General features: G+C 36.5%; 2 protein-coding genes across 3 annotated transcripts; both read right to left on the reverse strand.

Annotated features, from left to right (window-relative positions):
• Positions 1 to 2,216: 2,216 nt before the first annotated feature.
• On the reverse strand, positions 2,217 to 9,470 carry csrp2 (cysteine and glycine-rich protein 2). The gene is made up of 6 exons (XM_056245311.1): positions 9,366 to 9,470; positions 7,825 to 7,946; positions 5,352 to 5,520; positions 4,705 to 4,834; positions 3,361 to 3,454; positions 2,217 to 2,464 (listed from the first exon to the last, which is right to left on the reverse strand). The coding sequence occupies exons 2-6, from the start codon at positions 7,934 to 7,936 to the stop codon at positions 2,388 to 2,390; spliced, it is 582 nt and encodes a 193-aa protein (XP_056101286.1). The 5' UTR covers positions 7,937 to 7,946; positions 9,366 to 9,470; the 3' UTR covers positions 2,217 to 2,387.
• Positions 9,471 to 14,584: 5,114 nt separating this feature from the next.
• On the reverse strand, positions 14,585 to 26,573 carry e2f7 (E2F transcription factor 7). Of its 2 annotated transcripts, none has more exons than XM_056245306.1 (13): positions 26,276 to 26,573; positions 25,335 to 25,433; positions 24,950 to 25,252; positions 24,637 to 24,787; positions 23,636 to 23,857; positions 19,298 to 19,456; positions 19,065 to 19,199; positions 18,816 to 18,986; positions 18,559 to 18,628; positions 17,864 to 18,161; positions 17,094 to 17,253; positions 16,677 to 16,999; positions 14,585 to 14,796 (listed from the first exon to the last, which is right to left on the reverse strand). In XM_056245306.1, exons 2-13 carry the CDS (start codon positions 25,431 to 25,433, stop codon positions 14,647 to 14,649), a joined length of 2,241 nt encoding a protein of 746 aa, XP_056101281.1. In that variant the 5' UTR covers positions 26,276 to 26,573; the 3' UTR covers positions 14,585 to 14,646. The 2 variants fall into 2 exon arrangements, with proteins under 2 accessions (XP_056101281.1, XP_056101280.1); XM_056245305.1 differs by having other exon boundaries at positions 17,094 to 17,265.

The following is a 26,573-nucleotide window of genomic DNA, read 5'->3' on the forward strand; positions in this document are numbered from 1 at the left end:
TGATCTTTTTGTTGTTGTTATTGTTCATTGTTACTGAAGAAACAAGCTCGCTTTCCCACCGTCGCAGAGGGATCTTCACGTTTACGTAAAGAGGAAGCTCCTCCCCCTTTTGCTCTCCTCCATTTCCTCTTCCTGTTGTCATTGCAACAGCTGACAGGACGAACTGATGTAAAGAATGTGCATCTGTACATAAATGAACTAGATTCATTATTCTGTGATTGACTTTTGTTTGTTTTTTTATTTTGTCTGTGTTAGTTGAAGCTGCTCCTAATTTTTTTATCTTACCAAAAAGCCAGAAAAAAAATGGACTATTATCCAAGTGTATGACTGTAGCTTTTAGTGGCGTCTGGCACTGCTGTGTATAGACCTTTGACCTTGCAAGTCTCCACTGCATGTGATCACCCTGCCATCCCAGAGACGCTCCATCTGTAAATAGTGAATGTTCAGTATTTGCAGCTGGGTTTTTTTATTTACTTTTTATCCTTTTGTTTGTACATTTTAAACCCAATGTGTGTATCGTTATTGCGTGTCCCTGCGGCCGCTCGGCAGATGTATTATATCTGAATGTCCCATTCTCGTTGATTAATATCCAACTTAAAGGGTTTCTTTTGTATGTTTCATTGCTGGGTTTGTTGTACCACTGGATGTACAAATTGTAAATGCCAGACAGAGAAGTAGACGTAAGAAACGCTGTAACTCAAGAGGGCACATTGTGATGACATCATCACTCATGGACGCAGTCGATGGGCCCCCGATACTGTAATATTTCGGATTAGGCACAGTTACAGTCATTCATACACGTGACACTGTTTTTAGGGAAGATACTCACATATTGCTGTCCGGCTGTTTTCCCACCATGTGAAAAGCACATGCTCATCTCCAGTGCCTCAGCTGAGATCAGGACGTCACCCTACTCTGCTTCAGATGTAACTTATTGGGCATGGTTCAATTTTAATGGCTTTATTAATAAAACATTCAAAGGTGAAAGGCCTGTGAGTAGTTTTCAATCAAAGCGCACTGAAAACAAGTGTTTATTTCACATTGAACATGTTTATGCTTGTAAAATGTACTAGTGTACTAGCTATTAAGACCCAGTAAAGGGTGGAAAAAAAATAGTTTGCATAAAGGAAATGGACATTACCAAATTTTCATTGTTGTAATACAGAAAAAAGATTCTATTTAAATGATACAAATTGTTAAAAAAAAAAGAAAAAAAAGTACATTATAGTTATGAGAATTGAAAGGAGGGGGTGTTTAATTATGAAAATATCAAACTTAATGGTCTTTATCTAAATGGACAAACTATGCACAATTAATATCTTGTAAAAAGGATCAAGAATATCATGTATAATGAAAATTAACCTTATTTTTAGGACTACTTGTTAAAAATTGTAATAGTGACATTTTCACATTCTCAATGTACACAATATTTTACTTTTTAAAATAATAATCAACAATAATATAGAGGATTTAATATAAAGCAGTTAAAAATATCTGTTTTTAAATTATGATAATGAGAATTTGCAATGCAAATTGATCAAATAATGTTAATTAAGGAGGTAAATGATACATTTACAAGCAAAATGAAGATTTTACAACAAGGTCCCATTAGTTAATGCATTGACTAACATTAATAACGAGCAGAAGTTTTTCTTTGTTAACGTTAGTTAATAAAATACAGCTGTTCATTGTTTGCTCATGTTAGTCCAGGTCCATTAAATAATATTAATAGATACAACTTTTGATTTTAATAATGTATTAGTACATAAAATTAATAAATGCTTTAGAAGAATTTTCCAATGTTAGTTATTTAATTAATGAATTAACTAACAGAACATTATGGTAAAGTGTTACCGAACAATAATAAAGAATCAGAATATTTTCAAATCAATACCTAGGCCGTGTTTTAGTCCAGATTATAATGTGAGGTTACACCTTATTTTAAGGTGACAGTTACATCGTACATACTGTACTGTACATATTAATTAACTTCATGTACTTACTATAGAGTTAGGGTTTGGTTTAGGGTTAATTACCTGTAATTATGCATAATTTACTGTTCTTACTATAGTAAGTGGTACATGTAGTAACATGTAACTACATCACCTTAAAATAAAGTGTAACCAAATGTGAAAATCATTGCCTTTTGAAGTTTAATAATCACATTTGGCTGTATTGCTGGGTTTCCATTCCCAAATTGAAGACCTCTTAAAATTATATTTAATTTTCATTTTATTCACACTCGTGCTCCTAAATACATTTTACAGTTCGCACATGCGAGTAAAATGCTCGCACTGTTGACCCTTGTTAATTGTCATGAAAATATAACAAAATTATTTTCTTCATTTGAAATTAGTAACAACCTCTTGAACAATAGTAAAGTCCTATCATTGAGCGTGAACCAGAGCTCCTGCTCCCTGACCGTAGCCAAATCCTTTAGGTCCGAAGTTCTTTGCATAGCATGCTAAAAAAGAAAAGCAACAAAGAAGAAATTAAGCATGAATGTAGTTCATTAGAGAGCGACATGTCATACGAGTTAAGAGAGAACAGATGAGGTTTGTCTTCATCATTACAGCAACTCTTCACTGATTCCGGTCTTGTTTCAAGAGTTTCTTGGTAATCTAGTTATACGTGTTCAAGTTTTGATGTTGCTTTGCTATCAGAGAATCATCCTGACAGTCAAACAAACAAACACTGTCTCAAAAGCTTGAGAAGTTGGTCATGATGCTATTTGTTTAATATGTGTGACCTAATCATAACCACTGCCCATTTAAAGGGATACTCCACTTTTTTTGGAAATAGGCTCATTTTACAACTCCCCCAGAGTTAAACTGTTGAGTTTTACCGTTTTTGAATCCATTCAGTCGATCTCCGGTTCTGACGGTACCACTTTTAGCATAGCTTAGCATACATCATTGAAGTGGACAAGACCATTAGCATTTCTAAAAAAAAAATGACCAAAGATTTTTGATATTTTTCCTATTTAAAACTTGACTCTTGTTTCTTGATTATTACGCAGGAATGCGAGTATAGTTCCTAGCCATATCAGCCTAGAAAATCGCAACTTTACATTTTCCGTCGGTCTTAGTGCACGATGTAACTACAGAAGAGTCAAGTTTTAAATAGGAAAAATATCGAAACTCTTTGGTCATTTTTTTTTTAGAAATGCTAATGGTCTTGTCCACTTCAATGATGTATGCTAAGCTATGCTAAAAGTGGTACCGCCAGAACCGGAGATCGGCTGAATGGATTCAAAAACGGTAAAACTCAACAGTTTAACTCTGGGGGAGTTGTAAAATGAGCCTATTTCCAAAAAAAAGTGGAGTATCCCTTTAAACTGCATTAGGATGTAGTGCGGACCTTTGCAGTAGATCTCTCCATCTTTCTCCGTCTGAGTGGTCGACTCCAAACTCTTCCCACATTTGGCACAGCGAAAGCAGTTCTTATGCCACGGCTGGAAGACACACACAGATAAAGAACATCATCATCAAGCACTCATGACTTTCTGGTGATTAAACTCAGAAACTGGAGCAAATGCTTCACACTTGGATCTGCTGAAGGCTGTTTTTTTGGCAGTAGATCTCGAGCATCTGCAAACCCTCATGAAGACGTAAAGAAAGTGTCAATGGAGTCGCTAGTTACACACTTGAAGTGAACTTTTGAACCCAGTGAATAACACAGGTGATGCCACTGTGACAGTATGAGAAATTATGATTCCCATTCGATTAGTTACGTAAAAAACTCTCCATTAGACCTGAAGCCAATCTGACTGCAAACATCTAGATCAACAAGTATATCAAGAACACTCCTCTAAACATTTGAAATAATTTCCTCTTGGGCGTCAGTGGGATTGGGAACTGTTTGCTATTATTGTTGTATTACCTTTATTACATCAATGTGTATTAGTATAGTAAATAATCTACAAAAAGAGCTAAGGTTAGAAACCCTTATGTCCATAAATGAATTTAAAACTACTGTAAAGAGTGTTGTGATGGAGACATGTTCTTGTTTTTCTTAAGTCTCATTGTGTTCTTTTTGTACTTCTTTTATCATGAAAATGTAGTTTGGTGTTTGTTATGTATGCATTTGTTGTGATTTGGCTGCTACCTTGGCCAGGTCTCTCTTGTAAAAGAGATTCTGAATCTCAATGGGACCTCCTGGTTAAATAAAGGTATAAAAAAAAAAAGAAAAAAAGTACCATTAAAAAAAAAGAAGAAAAAAGCACATTTAAAGGATTTTAATTTAAGCATTGCATTTTTTGCAGCAGTACTATTCATTTTAATTTTTTATATTTATTGACCATTAGCTAACACCCAAATTCTTTTAATTTTAAAAACGTGAATGAAGAATAAAAATAATTTAAATGTTCTTATAAATTTTATATAATGATATATTCAAATTGAAATTCTCATAATAGTGATAATTTTTTTTACCTTTCTTGCATCGAAATGGTTTTTGCTTTAGTTTTTGTAAAATTGGACATTTCAAATAATTTTTCATTAATAAAAAGGGGGTTAATGTAGTAATAGGATTGTAAAAACTTGTGCACATTCACTTCTTAATGAGAAGCTACAGATCAGAAACAATTTGGTTTTAGTTGAAAAATATTAAGTTATGACTGTTTTATAAGCTTACGTTCCATGTGCATAAAGCCTTTTAATGCATTATAAGGGTTAAGAATGTGAGAGTTCAGACTCTGCTCACCTTCCCAGCGCTCATCACCTTCTCCGCCGCATACACACACTCTCCACAGCGCGCACACTTCTCCGAGCCGCCGAACTTCTGTGCAAACTTGGACGGGTTTGGGTTGGTGGTGGGTCGGTGAGTTTGGGTTCTGGGTAGGAGACGGAGAGGTCAGATGTGCTTTTCTGGAGCTCAGCCTAACAAACGGCCCTGAATGAGCAGCTTTGTGTTGGCTGGGCATGAAGAGGGCGCCTGGGGTCTGTGCAGGAGCTCCGCTTACATAATAGATTCTTTCATAACAATAATCACCTGACGGCAGGCTTGAGCACACGAGAGAAGAAGGATTTGCAACCAGAACAAATCGACTTTTTAAAATACTCTAGAAATCTTACACATGACATACAGATAAAACTGGATTTTAAGCATTGCTTTTGCAGCAGTTTATAATAATCATTAATATATTAATGATTTTGTTTGTGTGCATTCATTACAATCACTATTGAAACTAAACTACTAAAATAATATGCACCACAACACAATGCTACTTATCACACGTATGCATTGAGATAATAACGTAAATATCATTTGTTATTTTACATGGAAAACAAAACACACAATATTAGTTATCCCTATAAACATCTTGAACAATGAAAAGTGCAAATGCTCACTCTTCAGGTTTGATGCCCAGCCTCTCGCCGCGGTCCATATTGAGTGTTCCTGCTCCCTGACCGTATCCGTATCCCTTTGGTCCGTACTTTTTCCCGTAGCAGGACTTGCAGTAGATTTCCTGCTCATGGATGGCCAGTGTGGTGCTGTCTAACCCTTTTCTGCAGACCACTGGAGGAGGAAAAACACGGATTTTAATGTTTTCTCAAGAAAATAAGTGGTGCTTTCCCATGCAAAACTCAATGCTACAATGCTAGAGTGCTGAAGTTTGGTTTCCAAGGTGTTTCGAGTGGATTTCAGCATGCTGCTGTGCAGTTTATTTATCATCCGCCAGGCAAAAAAAAAAAAAAAAAAAAAACTACAAAAAGGAACAACACATCTCCCTTTAGGTTAGAGGAAAAAAGTATAAGCAATAATAACAGTCATGCCACCACTAATAATCTATCATTTTAACTCCAGGATTAGAAGCTAGAATGCATGTGATTTTGATTGTTTCATCAACAGACTTGATCTTAGTATGGGAGATACTGTCCCGAGGAGAGACAAACATGATTCCACAGCAGGGAGGTTAACGCCCTTTCCTATTCACCCAGCTGAACAAAACATCCCTGGCCTGGACTCCATCTTTCTCATTATACAACATGTAAAAACCTCACATTTGACCACTATGGTTCCAGAAACATCTAGAGTTGATTAAAAACTTTGGTCATAGAGGAAATGTGGGGAAAACACAGAGAGCGAGAGAGAGAGAGAGAGCGAGAGAGAGAGAGAGAGAGAGAGAGAGAGAGAGAGAGAGAGAGAGAGAGAGAGAGAGAGAGAGAGAGAGAGAGAGAGAGAGAGAGAGAGAGAGTGAGAGAAAGAGAGAGAGAGAGAGAGAGAGAGAGCGAGAGAGAGAGAGAGAGAGAGAGTGAGAGAAGAGAGAGAGAGAGAGAGAGAGAGCGAGAGAGAGAGAGAGAGGAGAGAGAGAGAGAGAGAGAGAGAGAGAGAGAGAGAGAGAGAGAGAGAGAGAGAGAGAGAGAGAGAGAGAGAGAGAGAGAGAGAGAGAGAGAGAGAGAGAGAGAGAGAGAGAGAGTGAGAGAAAGAGAGCTCATTAACTCATCATCGCCTCGCTCTAAACAGAATGGCTTTTGTGGCGGCCCACCGCGAGTAAACACCACTCATGTGGGCCGGATTGTTTTTGCCATTTTGGTAGCAGAGCACTAATGTGAAGCATGTGCATTCAAGCAGAGCGAGATCTCACAAAAACATCTGAGATAGTTCACTGCAGGACCAGTGTTAAGTAACGCCAGTTACAGGTGACTTTTTCAAGTAACTAGTAAAGTGATGCATTACTTTTAAATTTAATGTTAAATTACAGAAATATACTTCACAGACAAGGCTTAAATCCCAGGATAAAATGCATGTTTGAGATGTTTTACTGAAAGCAACTTGCACTGAAATATCTTAGAATACGTCAGTGCCATTATTTTGTCTTAAGTAATGTTGTTTTTTACATAAGGCACATTTAATGTCCTAAAAGGTCTAATCCTGGCCTAATCTAAGCCCTGTCTGTGAAACCAGGCCTTTATGTATTTTATCTCACTTTATTAACCAATGTCTTTGCTGTTGACCTTCGATGACCCAATTCAACCATACTAATAAGGAAAAATTACTTTAAACTTCACATATGTGTTTAATTTTTTATTGCTGAAGTAAGAGTGTTGAACTTTCTTCTACTGCGTCCTATTCTTTTGTAATTCAGAGTGGCAGTACAGCTGGTTTGTTTGAGCAGCGCCCTCTACTGTACAGGAATGAAATCGTATTTCCTTCAGGCCTTTTCATTTCACTTTTGATGTGAAAGGGCCTTATTTACATTTAATAAATAAATTAAAAGTTATATTTTTGCTAAAAGCAAGCAAAATCCCAGATCCAGGAGAAAAAGTGATGCAAAAGTAACGCAACAAAGGGAATTAGTTACTTTTTATGGAGTAACGCAATTTTGTAATGCATTACTTTTAAAAGTAACTTTCCCCAACACTGTGCAGGAAAAATTAAGTCATAAAATATATTTGAATATTAAGGAATTTTCATTGTTGTAATGAGGGGATGAGTATAGTCAGATCATAAAGAACCTCAAAAAAAGTAAAAACATATTTTGCTCATAGAAAATTAAGCCAATTTAAAGGATTTAAGCATTGCATTTTTTGTAGCCGTATAATCATTTATATATTCATTTAGATTTTTTTTTAAATATTTCATAACCATTAGATATACAGTTTGTTGATTTGTTTATTTATTTTTTGCAGTAATGAGAAATAAAATAGAATAATAAAATAAAATGAGAATTTAAAGGAAAAACATTCTTAATTGTCATGAAAATAAAGGCTCTGTTTTTGTTATGCAAAACATCTTTTTTCTTTGAATTTGGGGTCAAAATTTGACCTGGACACATCATGGTGAGTTTTACCTGAACAGTAAAGTGTTGTTTTCACTTACTACAGAGGAAGCAGCACTTGTGGAAACTCCCTCCATCACACTGGACCTCTTCAGCGTGGTACACCGTCCCGTGGCAGGCACCACATTTGTTTCCTCCACCCCAGTTTGGCATGATAAATAAACTACGAAGAGAGAAAACACAATTACTCTTGAGTAGTACAGCTTTAAAAGACAGGAAACACATCCGTCCTGCAGAGTGCAGAGATCAACCTCAGGAAACTGCCCAGGTGAACTTCAACGTGTTGAGAAGTGTTAGCGAGGGCACTAAATTTGCCTAAAAACACCTAACCCAGGGCACTAAATTTGCATCGTTGGACATAAATCCCTCCATAAAAACCAACTGCGTCTGTCCGGACTAATAAAGACAAACTACAGACAGTAAACACCCTGTAGACGTCTAGAGACCCCGACATCAAAACACACCAAGACCACCAGGAGCTACAGGACAATGGAGGGTCAAATGGAGCCAAATGATTCTTTTGTAGTTAAAAACAAAAACAAAACAATGTTCAATATTTTGCAGTAACAATGTCTGGAAGGATAAAGCAAAGCATTCATAAAAATAAAACTACAATTCAAAGGATCATTGTTCAGTCAAATAAATGATATCAGACCTCTCCAGCTATATTCAAATAAAAAATGCTAAGCGCTCATAAACATGCAGCTCTCTGTAAAATGACATCATAACTCTCAGAATATTAATGTTTCTCATGGCTTCACGCAAATCAAGCATAAAAGGAGTGATTACAGACTGAACAACACATGTCCAGACATGAGAGAGGACAGAAGACAAGCAAGCATCTCAAAGCCTCAAAACAACATTAACTATCCACATATTAACATGTGTGAATACACCAGAGTGTCTTCTACTATAGTAAGATCTCCACTATTAAAGAGTTTTACTGTTTCTATGAGTCTGAGGAGGAAATTACAAAAAGTACCATAAAATCTATGGTAATAACGTTGTTTTGAACCCTACCATAATGAATGAAATGAAAATCATTTAGAAAGTAACTTAGCTATAGAACAGTAAATATGAATATGTATATGATAAGTACTGCCTCACCACTTTTTGTCAGTTCATCGAATAGTTTAAGCAAATGTATTTTACCCAATCATGCAAATTGCATCTTTATCGATGAGGAATGTTTGCATATTTATTTATTTATGAATTCACATTCAAATATTAAACAGCTATTGAATAGGTACATTTTAAACAGGGAAGTACTAAATGTAAATTTTAAACATAAATATTAAATATGATTATTTACTGTCGTATATTATGTCAGTTTTAAGTATTACGAAGAAAACTCAGTAATGATATGAATTTTAAATACTTGTTGAACTGCGATCGTATCCAAAAAAAACTTTTACAGTAAAATATTGAGCAGCGTCTCCTGACTTTTAATCAAACCATTGGGAATGAAATCATCAGAAGAATAAACCCGATTCAATATTATACTTCTTTATGGCTGAATATTTAAAAACAGTTTCTCACACAGACACTCGGCAATATCCTGTTTAAAACTGTCCTACCTTACCTGATCTTCACGTGTGTTTCCCAACGGATTCCCAAACTGATCCAGTGTGCGCGAACTTCAGCAAACAGGCTGGAATGTCATCACGAAATTATCAAGGAGTGTTCTTTTTCCAAACACACACACACACACACACACACACACACACACACACACACACACACACACACACACACGCAAGCACGCGCGCGCACAGACTGATGACGTAACCGCTTAAACTGTTGAAAAAAGTTGGCAAACACTGCATTTCGCACTTCGCACACTTTATGCTGTCTGTCACAGTAGCGGTTTACTTAATAAACTAATGTTTGAACAGCTAAACTTTTGCAAACACATTCTTTTTCTAGATTAAAATCTTCAGTTGTTTATTTATTTACACATTAAGAAGAATATAAAACCAAGATAAAGTCCGACTGAGATGCTTAACTGTTGAAGGTCCGTTTATCTAAGGCATTAACCCAAAAATTATAAATTTTGTCATAATTTACTCACCCTCATGTTGTTCCAACCCTGCTTAAGTTTCTTTGTTCTGTTGAACACAAAGAAGGTATTTTGAAGAATGTTGGAAACCAAACTCGATTGATACTGCCTGTAATGTGTTATCAGACATACCTGAAGAATATTAATGATCTTTACTGTAATGTTTGCCATTTTAAATAGACGAAGCTATTTTATTAAGGGATGGAGACCAGGGGCCCGTTTCAATAAGGAGGTTCAACCAACTCTGAGTTAAAACTTGAACCCTGAGTGAGATGGGAAACCTCTGGGTTTACGGTAGTAAACCTGTTCCCGACCAGGTTAGGTTCACAGAGTAAGTTACCATCGTAACTGACTCTGAGTATAAGTTACCTCTCTTTCAGAAACGGGCTTGACTTACCCTGCTTTCTCAGGTTTGACATACCTCCCATTCTGAAACAGAAAACCCAGAGTTTCCCTCATTTCAGGGTTAACTTACTCAGAGTTTTCACTTAACCTCCTTTCTGAAACAGGCCCCAGGAACATGTTCTGTTAGTAAACATCATGTTGGCATGAGTGCTTCTCATCAACACTATAGATCATAATGTCAGTGAACTATGAATTATTATCATACAGTGAAAATTAATCATTCTTTTAAGGGAGAAAAAACTTCTAAGATGATTTTTCTGGCCTTCTTAAACTATTAACATGCCATGTATCTGTTTGTTTCTGAAATGCGTATGAGCTCAAAACAGTTGTGTTGGGTTATATGAATAAATGGATTACTATTATTACTCATACATAGCCTATCTCTTGTCTTTTGGAAAGAAAGTATGAAACGGGCCAGAACAAACTATTGCACCCATGCACATTTGAAATGATTAATGTTGATGGTTCCACCATAACACACAGACAGGCATCATTAATTATACTAATTAAGAAGAATTTCATTCTGCAGTGTGTGAGGTGTGGTGTAGATGAGTGTGTGGGAGAGCAGCGTGATGAATGACTCAATAAAGACTCCTGTAAATTACCCAGCATGCATCACTTGTCAGTATCAACCCAGTTAACAGGGAACGTTCTCTCAAAGTTATGAACAAACGTTCTTCCAGTAACATTAGGTTCAAGCTGATCAAGGTTATAAGATTATCAAAACATTAGCACAAAAATGTTATTTATAAATCATTCATTGAATATTTTTCTAAAACGTGTTAGTTGGACAATGGACATTATAATGTTTTACAAATGTTATTTCTTACTTATTTCCAGATGGTTTCAACAACATTCAAAAGTAAAATTACTTGCAAAATGAGAAAAAAACATGCCCTTAAAGGGGTGGTTGATTACGATTTCTCTTTTTTTATTTAGTTAGTGTGTAATGTTGCTGTTTAAGCATAAACAACATCTGCAAAGTTACAATGCTCAAAGTTCAAAGCAAACGAAGATATTTGCTTTTAAAGAAATAGCTTTTTAAGGACTACAACAAACGGCTGGTAGGGACTACACAACATTCCTCCCGGGTGAATGACATCACTAACCCTAAAATTTACATAAACCCCTCCCCCGGTAACGCGATTTACAGATTATCATGGCAGAATATGCTAAGCAATGACTTGAAGATACTACACATAAACTACATAAATTCATCAACTAACCATTCAGAAATTATTGTTTGACTCCGGTTTGAACATAAACATTGACATTTTCAGTGCATGTCTGTGTGAGGTACATGGACACAAACTGTTGTAGCTCCGCCCCCTGTGCTGGGAGCAGCAGCTCATTTGCATTTAAAGGGACAGACACAAAAACAGTGCGTATTTGTCTTTTGTACAGTCTATGGTTTTTGCTCACCATCAAAAAGTGAAAATTTTAACATGCTATATAAAAATATCTGTGGGGTATTTTGAGCTAAAACTTCACATACACACTCTGGGGACATTTTTACATCTTGCGAAAAGGGCGTTATACCACCCCTTTAATATTTTTGCTAACGTTCACATAACCAAGATAAAAAAACTAAAAACTAAAAAAACATTTAAAAAACTAAACATTTTAAATGTTCTGAGAACATTTTGATCTAACGTTTTATAACTTAACGGGAACATTAGTAAAACATTTCTGCAAGCGGACGTCAATAAAATGTAGGCTACTGGTACTCATCTTTGACCAACAATGACCCAAAAATGTATTTGTAGCCTACATTTTTAAAAACCTAAATGACACAGAATAAACATAAAATATGAAGTCAAGCGTCTTTTAATTGAAATGCTTTTCAAGCAGAACTTTTGTGAAAAATAAGTTTTTTAGGTTCAAACAATAAAATAGACTTGAACAAAAGCACTGTGCATATTGCATAATTTGATATTTAAAAAATGTTTTATGTGAAATAAGACAGCACAGTAGAAGTAGGCTGTCAGTTCTTCCAGTTTCTTCATCCAGGCCTTCAGCTGGAATGCACATTACACCAAACTTTCTTTAGAAGGAATTTATAGTGAACGGCACAATATTGGAAAGAAAGAGGGAATGAAAAACAGATGTAGCACTCTGTCCTTCCTCCTTTTATGGTAAAACTGGACTCTGGCTGAGGGATGGCACGCGTGTGAGAAATTACACATAAGATTTGCTTATTTAGGTTTCATGCATGTGTCTGTGTCTGACGTGAGCCGGCTTTACCCAGTGTGTAACATGAGGAGCCTGTGGAGGAATGCAGTGTCCTTCACACTCATTCAGGCGGATGTGAAAAGGTTTGTTTTTTCAGAGATGCCACAGTAGAAGAAAACCCTTTTTAGCGAACAGAACCATTTGTTTTTCTGAGTGTGAATAACATTATAAAGAAAGATTCCATGGATGTTTAAAGTTCTAAACGGAACCATTAAAGAACCTTAAGGCTATTTGAGTTTGTTTACTCAGATTTGACATTCTTCAATATTCTCCACATTTATTCACAAACCTTGATTGATTTTGTGTCATTTTTGTGTTTTAGACGTGAACTCGACCGTGTTGCTGAGGTTTACAGGCCTGTAAATGATGAAATGCAAGTTATTGCTGTTCATACAGGGTTTATTGTGATGATAAAATGGGTTTCCAGGTGTAATGTGTGTAAACAGCATTAATGAACATTGACATGTTGCCAGGCGGAGTAACGTTACTGTGTTGGTCTACACTAGATAATAATAAAAAAAACTATCATACAGACCACACGCATATCACTACTAATGCTCGCACTTACCGGTTTAAATACTCTTAAGCTTAGCTGTTAAACTTAAATGGATAGTTCACCCAAAAATGAAAATTCTGTCATCATTCACAAACCCTTATGTTGTTCCTTTCTGCTGCTGAACACAAAAGATATTTTGAAGAATATGGGTATTTTTCTCCCTCCATACTATGAAAGTCAATGGGGTCCATCAATTGTTTGTTACATAGTGTACCTTCAAATTTAGGACTTATTTGTAAAGAAACTGGCAGACCATACCGGTTTATTTTGGGAAATTAGACCCAAAATAAAGCGGTATTGTCTGCCAGTTTCTTTACAAATAAGTAACAAACAGTTGATGGACCCCATTGACTTTCAACCTTTTTAATTAGCAATTCAATGAATTGCATCCAAATAGATGCATTAATAAACATTGTGATTGTGTTTTAATATCATAATCTCAGAGGACAATTAAGAAAGATTTTGGCCTTTGTATCCGAGATGTTTCATGGGAAATCATGGGTTATTCATATTCATCAGTCTTTGTCTATGCTGCCATCTTGTGGTCGCTTAAGGCTGTGCAGCTTCCCATTTGAAATCAACCGAATTTACCAACCAACAATTTCATTTTACATATATTTATTTTGTATTACATGTACGACACCTGTGTCCATACATAAAATGATTAAAAAATACATCTGACAAACACAAAAGCACCATACAGATTCATCAGTGCAGCTCTAAACACATTCAGACACAAATTAACATGTTTACAAAATTATGCAATGCTATGAGTTACAGTAGTGACTGTAAATACTGTACGAATTACACGCAGTGGTGTAAAGCTCAATCCAAATGTAACTCCTGTACGCTTCCAAAAATAATTTATTACTAGTCTAAGAACAATTCATTCATTAACATACTTTGTTTTAAACAGTACAGTACTGTGATAATTCTGCTTTGTTCCAGTGATCGCAGATCATACTCACTGGTTATTCAAGTATGTATTTGTTTCCTTTTCATTTCAGACATAGCACCTCAAACTTAAGCAGAAAATTTCAACCACTATTTTGTTCTTTATCCCCAAATACACTTTTCTATGTATTCATTCTTAGTGGTGAAGGCATTATGTAACAAACACATTTCTAAGGCATGTCGGCTTCACCAATATGGCACTTTTTACAATCAGCAAAATGCAAACGACTAAATTGAGCAAATGTGTGGTTTTCTCTCAGAAGCCGATCCAGACTTAATTCATTTTCACATTTTTAAATACGTAGTGCTTAAAACTGGATTGATGATTTTAGCCTCTGGAAATGCTATAATAAATAATAATGGTAAACAAAATCAGGCAATACACTGGTAGGATATCAAATAAACTCCAAAATACTATCAGAAATGGTGTGGGGGAAAAACAAATCGAGCCACAAAAGGGTGTGTAACCGAATCACACTATAGACCCTGAGTGGGACTTTAGCATCTGTAATAATCTGCCCTCTTTTACTGATGTTAGTAAACATTATACAATGGTCATATACGAGAAATAATTCAAGTAAAAAAAAAATGTTTCTGTCTTTGGCACTGTAGCACCACAGAAGCCTGAAAACCAATGACACAAATGCAGCGGCTAGTTTAATTGGCTGCGGTGTGTCCGATGTCCAGCCTCCTCTGGGCGGAGCCTCGTTTGCGTGCCGCTGGTTGGCCGGTGAGAGACCCAAAAGCTCCAGGTGTCTCAAAGAAAGATTTGGACCCCAGCGCTGCTTCCTTTGGTGTCACAGGAGTCTGAAACAGCAGAGGGAAGAAGCTCACAAACACTATAGAAAATGTATTGTTTGAAATACTTGGCACTTTCATACTATAACAGTATTGATGTTTTTTAAAAGGAAAGATCTTTTTTTTTTTTTTTTTTAACCCAAACTAAAGTTAAAGTTTTCATTTAGTTTATTTAATAACCAATCACATTTATGTAATCATCAACACTCAAAAACTGAGTTGTATAAACTAGGGCTGTCAGTTAAACGCGTTATTAACGGCGTTAACGCAAACCCATTTTAACGGCGTTAATTTTTTTATCGCGCGATTAACGGCCTTTTTGGCCTAGCAAACTTTGTAGTTTTTTTTCACATGCTTTAGCAACAGGACGCAGCGCTGCGCTATGAAACCCATTCATTTCAATGGCTTGCGCCGCGCGAGGACGTTTTGTTGCTTCGTCGATTAAAGCGCAAGCGGATCTAGCTAGACCGGAAACAAAACAACAGGCACGCCGCACACACTCGTTTGGGCTTGCGAGCCGGCCAAATAGTAGGTTAACGTTACGTTTTGAGTGGATGACGAGCGCGAGACGCCGAAATGGATGCCAATAAGATTCTGAATGGAAAGTTTACTTTTAAAAAGTTGCCAAATGGTTCCATTGACAAGACCAAAGTGATCTGTGTGTTTTGTCGTTGTGAACTGAGCTATCATCATCGCAGCACGTCCAGTCTGAAATACCACTTGATGGCCAAGCACGCACACACACACACACACACACACACACACACGCACGCACACACGCGCGCACACACACACACACACACACACACACAGCTGATGCGAATTCTCCGCCCCCTCGTCAATATCAGGAGCTCGTCCGTATTTCTTACACTCTTTTATTGATGGACAGTGTTACATTGTGTGAGAGATTATTTGCTCCAAGTGAGAATGTTAGTGTGAAATTGAACACAGTATATGCCAATGTTGTTTTCAATAAAAAACACTTGCACAAAGCAAGCCGATCCACTTTTCCATGTTGATAAGAGCATTAAAATGAGAAAAAATAATGGGACAAAAAGAAATCAAGAGACATTTAGAAAAGATAAAAATGTGCGATTAATCGCGAGTTAACTATGACATGAATGCGATTAATCACGATTAAATATTTTAATCGTTTGACAGCACTAATATAAACATTTAAAATACACGTAAGCCAGTATTAATATCACCTTTTTAATGCTATAATTGTTTCGTTGTTGAAACATACATTATATATTAAGACAACAGGTTAAGTAAAAAATATAATTAATATGTAATACAGTGCATGTATTAAAATTAAAATGCTACTCTTTAGAGTTATTTTTTAAAGCTAACTAACAAGCTATGGCTAATGCTAATGGCTTTCCAGAGGTAAATGTAATGGCATTGTGACATTGCTTATAAGCTGTTCATTCAAGTTTATTTCGTGCTCTAGTTAGCCATAAAGAGGAGATGATCGGTTCACGTGCCGCTCGAAGCGATCTGTCACGCCATATTAAAGAGCGTCAAACGTTTGAATTTCGTGATCAAATTGACTGAAGTTGAAAGCTTAGACTTTGTTTCATATGAAAAGTAACAACGCACAAAGCGTTTAGTGTTAGGATAATGTTTAGTGTTTCTGAATACAGCATGACCTAAAAGATCTCAGTTCATCCAAATAAAACCACTACAGACATTTGTGACCTGACTGGTTTGTGTATGTCAGATCTTCTAGTGCAGTTTATGCATGACGCTTGACCGTGTAAACATGCCATTGGAGAAGCGCTAATCAAACTTCACCATTTAGCTCAAGGATTTCAAGCTTTCCTGTTTCGGCTGAAACCGAATATACATTTTGGGTGCGTCACTACAACTGTATGCAGTACACTGACCTGTGTTTGTGCTGGCTGAGGGCTCTCTTGTACTCGTGGTCCCTGCGGTGAGAATGTGGCCACTGGTATTCGGTGCCCATGATGCTCAGGGGTGTTCAGCTTTTCAGCCACATTAAATGCCCCTCCTGCCATCACAAACTGGGCTGGTGACAACATGGTGGGCATGCTGAAACTCAAACCACTGCTGGCAACCCCCTCAGCACTGGAAGCGGGCATCGCACCTGTTATGAGCGGTGAAGGCACCAAAAAATATGGCATAGCTACAGCTGGCACACCTCCTTGTGTATGTCCTGCTGGCATGAGGAAGTTCAAACCGTTCAGACCTACAGGAAACAGTCAAATGAAACGTTAGAACGAGCGTGCAATCTGAGAGTTTGACATTGACTGGTGGTTGCAGACACTCGGGTTTTCATGTACCTGCTGTGTTTGGGACATAGAGGTAATGAGAGGACATGAGGGCATCTTTGGGACTGGATGTTCCGGCATCTTCCTCATTCATTGGCCCAAACGAGGCCTCGTCCCACGGGGAACCTTCCCGAGAGCAGATCGGAGACCTTCTGGCACTAGAGCGCGAACTCTCAGTCTCGCCCTACGAGACATTCACACATGTGATCAAAGTACAGCTTTCAGAATTATAATAGTGCTGTTGCCACGAGTTTATAAATGAAATAAGCCACTCAAGGCTGTGCATTACAGTGATTTCACCATGGTAAAATCCGTACCTGTGTGTAGATGCATGTATAATCAGATAAAATATGAGCTGATGTTAATTTTATTGCAAACAGCCTAATTATTAAAATGTTACATAATGTATTATTTTATTGTATTAATGTTTTTATTATTATTTTCTTTAATTGTTCTTGTTTTTTGTCCAGTTTTTATTTTATTTTTGTTCAGCTTTTTTTAGAACCTGAGCTACATTGCTTTCCCAAAAATAAGGTATTACTAAATTAAAGTATTTAACAAAAATTGCACATTTTAATAAAGAAATGTTTGTTTTTTTAATATTAAAATGTTGTTATTTTGTTAAATACTTCAAAGCTTTAATTTGATTTTTTGCTTTAGTTTGTCTTTTTTTTGTTTGCAAAAATAACCCACAGAACATTTTAATACGCTAAAATATGCATATGCATGTCGATGTGGATGAATACATGTATGTAAGTTTTAATCAGGCTCATAACACTCACCGTTTCACTTTCTATGGACACAGAGCGTTTGCTTCGTTTAGCTGCCTGATCATCCTCCTCTTCCTCCTGTCTCTCTCTCTTCTTTGGATGTCCCTCCCTGTGGCCTGAGACGGGCGACCTCTGGTTGATGCCCTCGGGGACGTGTCCGCTGTACACCATGAACACGGGTGTTTGCGGCAGACCGGACAGGTACGCTAACTGGTGAGGCGCGAACTGGGCTGAAAAGGGCAGTGACGCAAACGGGACGTCCGCCTGAAGAGGCACTGCTGGTCCTACAGCGCTTCCACTGGCCTGAACACTGCAAATATACACAACACAGAAGCTACAGATCAGTGTTGGTATTGTTAACTAAAATTAAAAATCGTGTTTTTTTCCAATTGAAATTAATATTACTTCATATTAGATGATTTTTAACAAGTATTTAATAAGTTTGTTATACACTTTATTTAACCATTCATTTTTCATTTATAAAAAAAAACATGACGAAAGCACAAACGATGAATAAAAATCTCATTAAAAATATTATAATAGTATATAAATAATATAATAATAACATTGGGCACAATGGTTCATGCATCAGCTCTAGGGTTTGAACATACACCCTTTCAGTGCCAGGCTCAGATCTTTACCCAGTGACTAAAGTTTGAAATATGTGGTAATTTCTGCAAATACAAATTCTGTGCAGGTGGACTCACCTGTCTCCAAACTGCAGTTGACACACTGCAGTGCTGTTCACACTCTTCCTGGAGTAATCCACCGGCTCGTCTGATAACACAACCAGGAAAAACATCGCATTACATTTCAGTTGCATCAAATGTAAGTGGCACACTAACATCATGGTTGTATATTACGTTTGTATAACAAATATTGTTGTTGGCTTATGCTTTTCCCCGTAAGGATAAAAGTGTCTGCTAAAAGCTTGTAAAATGCCAGTGTTCTGCTCAGTTCTCACCTGTAGAATGTCTCTGAGGTGTGCTGGGGGCGGAGCTTATCCGTCTTTGATTGACAGGAGGGGCTGGGATGACCTGAAAGGAGGAGTGACGTGTCATTTTCTCCCGTCGTTCCCCGGTGCCCGTGACGGAGGCACTGATCTGAGCTTCTGAGACCCTCAAATCATCTGAATCTTAAATAAATAAAAGACATATAATCACAAAATATTCATACCGAAGAGACTTTTTTCCAGTGTTTAAACAGGACGCACCACTGCTGTGAAAATCGGCAGGTCCGATCCATTTGAAGACGGGTTTACGGCTCTTTTCTTCTCTCACGTGAAGTTTCTTGATCAGATTCAGGCTGGTCAGGACATTAGCGATATCATACAAGCGTCGTACCTTAGCTGAACAAACACAAACAAATGGCAAATAGAGATTGTGAGCTACACTTAAATCGATAAAAAATACCAAATATGAGAGCTCAAAATGATTGACGTCTTACTTTTATACTTGCTGTGGCTGGACTCATCCTGACCCTCCTCGATCAAGATCTTAGCAGCTGTATCGAGTGTAACGGTCTGTGTTTTGGACACCAGGAACAGCATGACAAACTTCTGGCTCATGATGCGAAGCGATTTATCCTTCCGTCTGCTGGAAGCCGCTGTATGAGAGAGATAAAGCACGCTTACAACACTGTGAAACATGTGAAAGTTGTGGTTTTAGGAATGGAAGCACCACTCTTTAAAATAAAGGCCTTCAGAGAACCACACAGCAACTTAAGAAACAGTGAAAATGGTTCTCGATATCAAGAGGAATTTGGCGAAATGATGCTCTTCAGTTTTAGCAACTGTGGACGATGCCAGACGTGAATAGAGGATGAATTAATAAATGTGATGTGACTGGCAGAAGAGAACCAGAGATAGTGGATATGAGGAATGGCATCAATGGTTGGTGAATTGGCTGTTCGAGTGACTCCTGCCCTCACGACGGGACCGTAATAAGCTTTTGTTAGGAAGCAAAGCAGTTGCTTAGCGACAAGCGGCCGGCCACATGGGAAAAGAAGCCAGCAAACACAGTAACCACATTAGAGGTTCCAGACGAGGACAGCAGGACGTGAAACAGATTCGTTTCTTTATCAAGTCATCAAACTCAAAGATATCCATTTAAAAGTTGAATGTAATGCACACCGCCCTCAATGTGAAATGAAACACTTGGTAATGTTTTTTTTTTTTTTTTTTTTTTACAGTGCAATGGTCTAAAGATTCTTAAATTAAGATGCATTTACTCGAGATTCAAAATTACATTAAATAATACACTGACAATGCTTTCCTTACTCAGTGTTTCTGTCTAGTTTCCAGTCCAAATATCTAAAAATTCTTAAATCAAGAAGCATTTACTAGATGAGTAAAATGACATAAGATATTAATTCCTGTTTTCCGGGGGAATTAATCCAAATTAAGTGAGTTGATGCTAAAAAAAAAAAAAAAAAAAGCCTAAATTATCTGCCAATGGGGTAAGAAAAATAATATTAATTCAAACAAAAACAAGTTTATTTTTCTTACGCCATTGGCAGATCATTTAGCTTGTTTTAAGCAAAAACTCACTTAATTTGTAGTAGTTAATATCTTATGTAATTTTACTACTTTATTAAATGCGTATTGATTTAAGAATTTTTAGATATTTGGACTGGAAACAAGTCAAAAATACTACCGTAAGTAAGAAATGCATTTTTGTGTAAATCTTGATTTCTGTTAAAATGATTAAAATGTAATCAGTTTATGATTTAAACAATAATAAATATCTGCCAATGGGCTTAGAAAAATCTACTTAATTCAAAGGCAAGTTTTTATTACTCATTGACAGATATTTGTTCTTGTTTTTTAAGCAAACCACTGATCTATATAGATCGTCATTATATAGATCAGTGAAGCAAACTCACTTTTTGTTCAAATTTTCAAGAATTTTAAAATTTGCATTTTAAATCAACGTATCTTGATTTAAAGATGTTTAGATATTTGTATGGGAAGACAGGACAAAAATACTGAGGAAGATATTCCTTTTTTTTTGCAATGTATGCAACATTTGCATGACTTTATGAACTTACGGCCTTTTTAAGGCCTTCATTTGTGAATTAAGACTTTATAAGACCCGCAAACCCCCCTGTTTTTTAAACATTGGACAACCCCTGTCGATTTAAAAAGTCAGAAATAACAAAATATTTATAAATTGTAATTATTTTTACAATTATAATACATTAATTTCTTCATCATTAAAATGTTTAGGGCACAAAATAGTTTTTTCATTATTCGTAAAAATATTACTATATATTCTAAAACCATGTCTGCTTTAGTTCCACTATATATGAAGTATTTTATTACTGAATTGAATGTAGCTGCTTGAAGCAAAGGTCAACAGTGACGTGATTTAATCAGGTCACCCCTCCGAGCGTTAAGCACACAGAAACATGTCTAAACTTCATCTTCCTCTCTGAATAATCAGCTTCCCTCCTCAGCCTGTGTGTGAGAGCGTGGCACATTTATAACAGAGTCTCTGTGCTGGGATGGGATTACCTGTGATCAACACAAACACCTGGTAACCAGTGTTGTGAAGCCGGAGACGCTGTTAACGGGTGACCGATTAATAGAGCACAAGGGTAAGACACTAATAATGGAGTTAATGGGGCAACCGTCATTATGGTTTAAACAAATAGGGAATGACGTCAACCGAGCAAGTGCAATATGGTGAATCATTCAAATGAAGGTATGCATCATGCAACTAGTCAGACGTTACCTTTTTTTGAGTGTATACTCTTGATAAATAATTAGAGATGTTCCAATACCCGTTTTTCCTTCCCAATACCGATACCTGGACTCAGGGTATCGGCCGATACCGAGTACTGATCCGATACCTGGGTGTGTATCTATACAGCTGCAATTCATACTAGCACTGTATGAACTGATAGAATTATTTTATGGTGTGCTTCAGACTCATCCCTTAATAAAACATGAACAAATACATACAGTGACCTAGAGTATTTTTATTATCTTACATATATTTCACAGCAATATATTATTTATTTTCCTTAAGTGAAAAATAACTTAAAATGCAGCCACACATCTAATCAGGGTTTCTGCAGGGTTTAGTCAGTCAAATTTAAGACTTTTTAAGACCTTTTTATGACCATTATGATTTAAATGTATGACCTACACGAATTACGAAAAATAACTTCCTTTCAAAAGTCTTTTTTTTCTTATTGACTTTCATTAAAAGTAATAAGTTTCATTATTTAAAGGTTCCATTTTCTTAAGAGTTACAAACTGAAGGCTCCCTTTTCCTAAGTATCAATAACACAGGAACAACACTTAACAATTATCACGATAATATATCAGTCAATATCGATAATTATCACGATAAATGTCAAATCTTTATTTCATTAAGTTTAAAGGCAGATTTTTGCTCCTAACTGAAAGTTGTAGAAACCAGAGCGTTAATTGTGGTTTTAAACTACTCTTTATTGTCAGAACATATCATGACAAACACTTGCCAAACAGGTAAACATTTCACAAATCTGAGGTAGAACATTCAAACATTTGTCATTTTTCCTTAAAATTAATATCTTTATTGGAAAATGAATTTCTTAGTTTCTGCATGTGCTAATGGAGGATATTGTTTCAAGTCTTAAAACAGGTTTGTGTTGCCTGACTTTGATAGCACGTTTCTTCATGAAATGTATGAAAAACAGTAGCCTAAATACATTAAATACTGTAATTATATTACATTAGTCCTTTAATACATTGTCTATATTAATAATATAATACAATTCAATATAGGCTTCGTTCCGCTTTTGGCGCATAAACATTATCGAACATTTATCGAACTCTTGATATCGTTTTATAGAGAAAAAATTATATCGCGATAATGAATGAATGAGCATATCAATTTAAGACGTGGCTAAATGTAATTTATGACCTTGTATGGAAAATCCGGACGTTTTTATGACTTTTTATGGCCTAAAATTCTTATTATTAAATTTAAGACTTTTTATGACTCCGCGAAAACCCTGTCTAATACTGTAAACTGAAAAAGGTATTTTAGATTTACAATATAACTGTATAAAAAAAGTGCAACAAATAAATCTAGGAATCTAAAAAATGATATATGAATAATATAAGAAAATAACCTCTTTATAACTTAAAGTCCAGAAACAATTTTGTTAAATACAGCGGCTGGTCATCCAGAACAATAAACTCGATCATTTTGTCGGTTATATTTATCGCTCGTTGGCTGTCTTTGGAAAACTTTTCTCTTCGTTTGAATGAAGCTTCCAGAGATTGTTGATTCTGGCGCGGCTCATCCTTCTCTGCGGGGTGACGCGTCTTCAAATGCTTTATCAAGTGTTGTTGAAGCTGCTAATCTTGTGCCACCCCTCGAAATTGCAGTATGGCATATGAGACATGTCGCCGTTTTACTGGCTGGTTGGTCCAGTCTTAAATACTGCCAAACAGCGGACATACTGCTAGCGCGCGCTTTCTTCTTCGCTGCTCTAAACAGTGGTTGCTTGTGGCAACAGCACAACTTCCTGTGTTACCACAAGCAACCACTCTTTAGAGCAGCGAAGAAGAATTGATCTCCGATTTGGAGCGTTAAGCAAAGCTAGCGTGCATAACTAGTTACTGTTATGAAAAGGGTATCGGTACATGGGTAGAAGTACTCGCCGATACTGATCCCAGAATTTGTATTGGTATCGGCGGCATTTCCGATGCTAGTATCGGAACAACTCTATAAATAATGCAAACCAAATGCTTTTAGAGGAATATGTGTGTGTGTGTGTGTGTCATACCGTGTGTGTTTTGCATGTGATGGGCGCCATACGGGCTGCTTCCTTCTCTCGGGTCCATCTGCAGATGGTAGCCCTGCTCTCGTCCCGCCCGATGGAGTTCCTGCAGGGTCTGTGGTAGCCTCGGGCGCCCGTGCCACACGTACATGTTCTTAGCCATTCGGCTCACCAGCATCAGAGACTCCAGCACATTCACGATGTCGTAGATACGTCGCCTCTCAACACCTGAGACGGTTTAGATCTCGGTGTCAGTCACTACATTTTATGGTGACACTTTACATTTAGTTCATGATGAACAATCCATTTCAAACCTCTCTGTAGATTTTTCAGACCATATTTAAGATTAATGGTTCAAACAGCATTGCATTTGGTATATAGTACTGTGATCTGTAAATATTTGTATTTTCTGTTTTTTTTTATTGGTTTCTTACATGATGAGAAGAAACCTAAAACGCGTTATAATTATAACCTGCATACCGGTACATTCCCCTCTGACACATGTGTTTGATACTGTAATCGTGGTTTGATGTTGAATAAACATCAAACAGCAAAGTACAGTTTGATGATCATTTGCTCCTTTATCTGTTGCTGGTTTGAGTGGCACACACACATTCGATTAGTGAAGTTCAAAAGAGACTCGCTTATGGTAAAAGACAAAGAGATTTGCGTATTGAAAATGTGCGCCTTGAATTTATTCATATATGTTGAAGGATCACTAAACTTAAGCCATGAAAACACTCTGCTTGTACGATAAATTTATCTTTAGAAATTCCTAATTTTATATTTTAGAAAACTGAACAGGGTCAATAGTCTGAATATATTTCCATACCTGGAAATGACTAAGATCAAATACTTTACTTTAACGTTAGCTAATGCACTGCGAACTAACATGAAGAATTATATATTTACCGGTACTAACAATAACAAAGATTATAAATGCTTTAAAAATAGTTTTATACAGAAATGATGGGGTTTGATTAGGTTTAGGAGTTATTTTCTCTTACCCAAGCGATAGGCCACCTCATCCAGAGAGATGTTGATGCTCGCTGAGGTTTCAGGGTAATCTGGGTACAAGGCCAGAAATTTCTGACACAAAAGACCCAAACTCTTCTGTTTGCGACTGGGTCTCCTCTCAGAATCGTCTAAAGCTTCATACTGAAATTAAGAGAGATTACAGTGGATTAAACTACAACTTCTGAACATATTTAAGATGAATCGCCTCTTTGTTTGTAAGTCGTGTCTGCTAGACGAATAAATGTAAATACACGTACATTTCAAACTATTACACTGATCATTTAGACGACGACTTCTTCGTACCTGACACGAGTCATCGAGTTCTTCCTCATCCTCCTCCTCCTCTACAGCTTTCTCTTCATTTTCAATGGGTCTAAAGAGGGTTTTCTTCATCTCTCTGTCGCGGATATCTGGGCTGGCGGCACTGATCAGCATTTTCAGGTTGGCTGTCGGGGTCCACGGGTCCGGGTGGGCCCTCTCAGTGTGTTTAATAGGGGTTATATGGATGATATCTGGGCTGGAAACTCTTCTATGTCCACTCACAGCTGCCGTCACAGACTCACACTTCAGCGGGGTCGTTTTCCTTCTGTCCGTGCAGATGTTCTCCTGAAATCAGGGTATTAGTTCAACATCTCATGAGGAAGTAGATGCATTACCATACAATTCAAACACATTCAGATCATCTTACTTTATGGTCATTCAAGCTGACAGGATCATCTGAGCTTGTCTTATTCACTAGTGTCCTCACACTACGCAAATCCTTTAAAGTTAAACACTTCATCTCCATCTAAAAAAGAAAATTGAATCAGTTATAGCCAGCACATTTAGACTAATAGTGAACCAGCTCATTACTGAATTATTCATATGAATGTTACTATATATGAATAACACTGGTAAGTTCATATTAATTTATTACATTATTAATATATAATACCAACAATCTGTAAAGCATTAATTTGATGTCTGTTAACTTTTTAATTAATGATAGTTAAGTGTTGCCAAAAGTGATTTGTCCAAATTCTACTAATAAGTAAAATTACATTATCAGTTTATTACATATAATACTAATACTGCATTAAATAGGGAACATATGAGTAAAAAGGATATATTGTATTAGCTACATGTTATACTACTACTGCATTAAATAAGGAAAATATGAGTAAAAAAAGTGATATTATACTACATATTATACTACCACTACATTAAATAAGAAACATGAGTAAAAAAGTGATATTATATTACATATTAATATAGTACTACTGCATTAAATAAGAAACATAGGAGTAAAAAAAGTGATTGATCTGATGATGGTGGAAAGATTTTGGCGCAAATATCTTCACCAGTTGCCTGGTAACGAAACCAGATTCTCAGAGGAAATAACATTAGTCAAACGTTAGAAATAATTTATATTATTGTCACAATATTGTATATTTTGTTTTACATTATACTGTAGAAGATCAGCAGCATAATATATAAATCCTCCCATATAAATCCTCTCTTTTTCTTATTATTTGAATACTGAAATGTCTGTCAGTAAAAATCAGATTTGAGTTTAAGGAAATTAATTTAATTAATATTTATATATCATGTAACTTAAGGCAGATATAATCTTTAACTCTATATTCTTACCTTAAACTCCGTTCTTGGGATAAAAAAAATCCTAAAAACGTAAATAAATCCTTCGCAAAGATGATCCTTCTTGTTCCTCCTTATCTGAACATAATTTTCTCTCTAAATCAGAAGATCTGAGCAAGTAATCTTCTTATTCAGTCGTTCTGCTGGTCAGGCGACTATGAATCCCCCGCTAAAGCTTGTTTTCTGGCGCTCTGAAGAGCTACACCTTCTCTCAGCCAATCACGAAAGCGGCGTGTAAAAATAACTACGGTGATTGGCTGAACGAGGAGGAAATTCCTCAGAGCGACCACTG

Source organism: Rhinichthys klamathensis, unplaced genomic scaffold (assembly GCF_029890125.1).
Source record: "Rhinichthys klamathensis goyatoka isolate OS25496 unplaced genomic scaffold, OSU_Roscu_1.1 h1tg000029l_1, whole genome shotgun sequence".
Classification (NCBI taxonomy): Eukaryota; Metazoa; Chordata; class Actinopteri; order Cypriniformes; family Leuciscidae; genus Rhinichthys; species Rhinichthys klamathensis.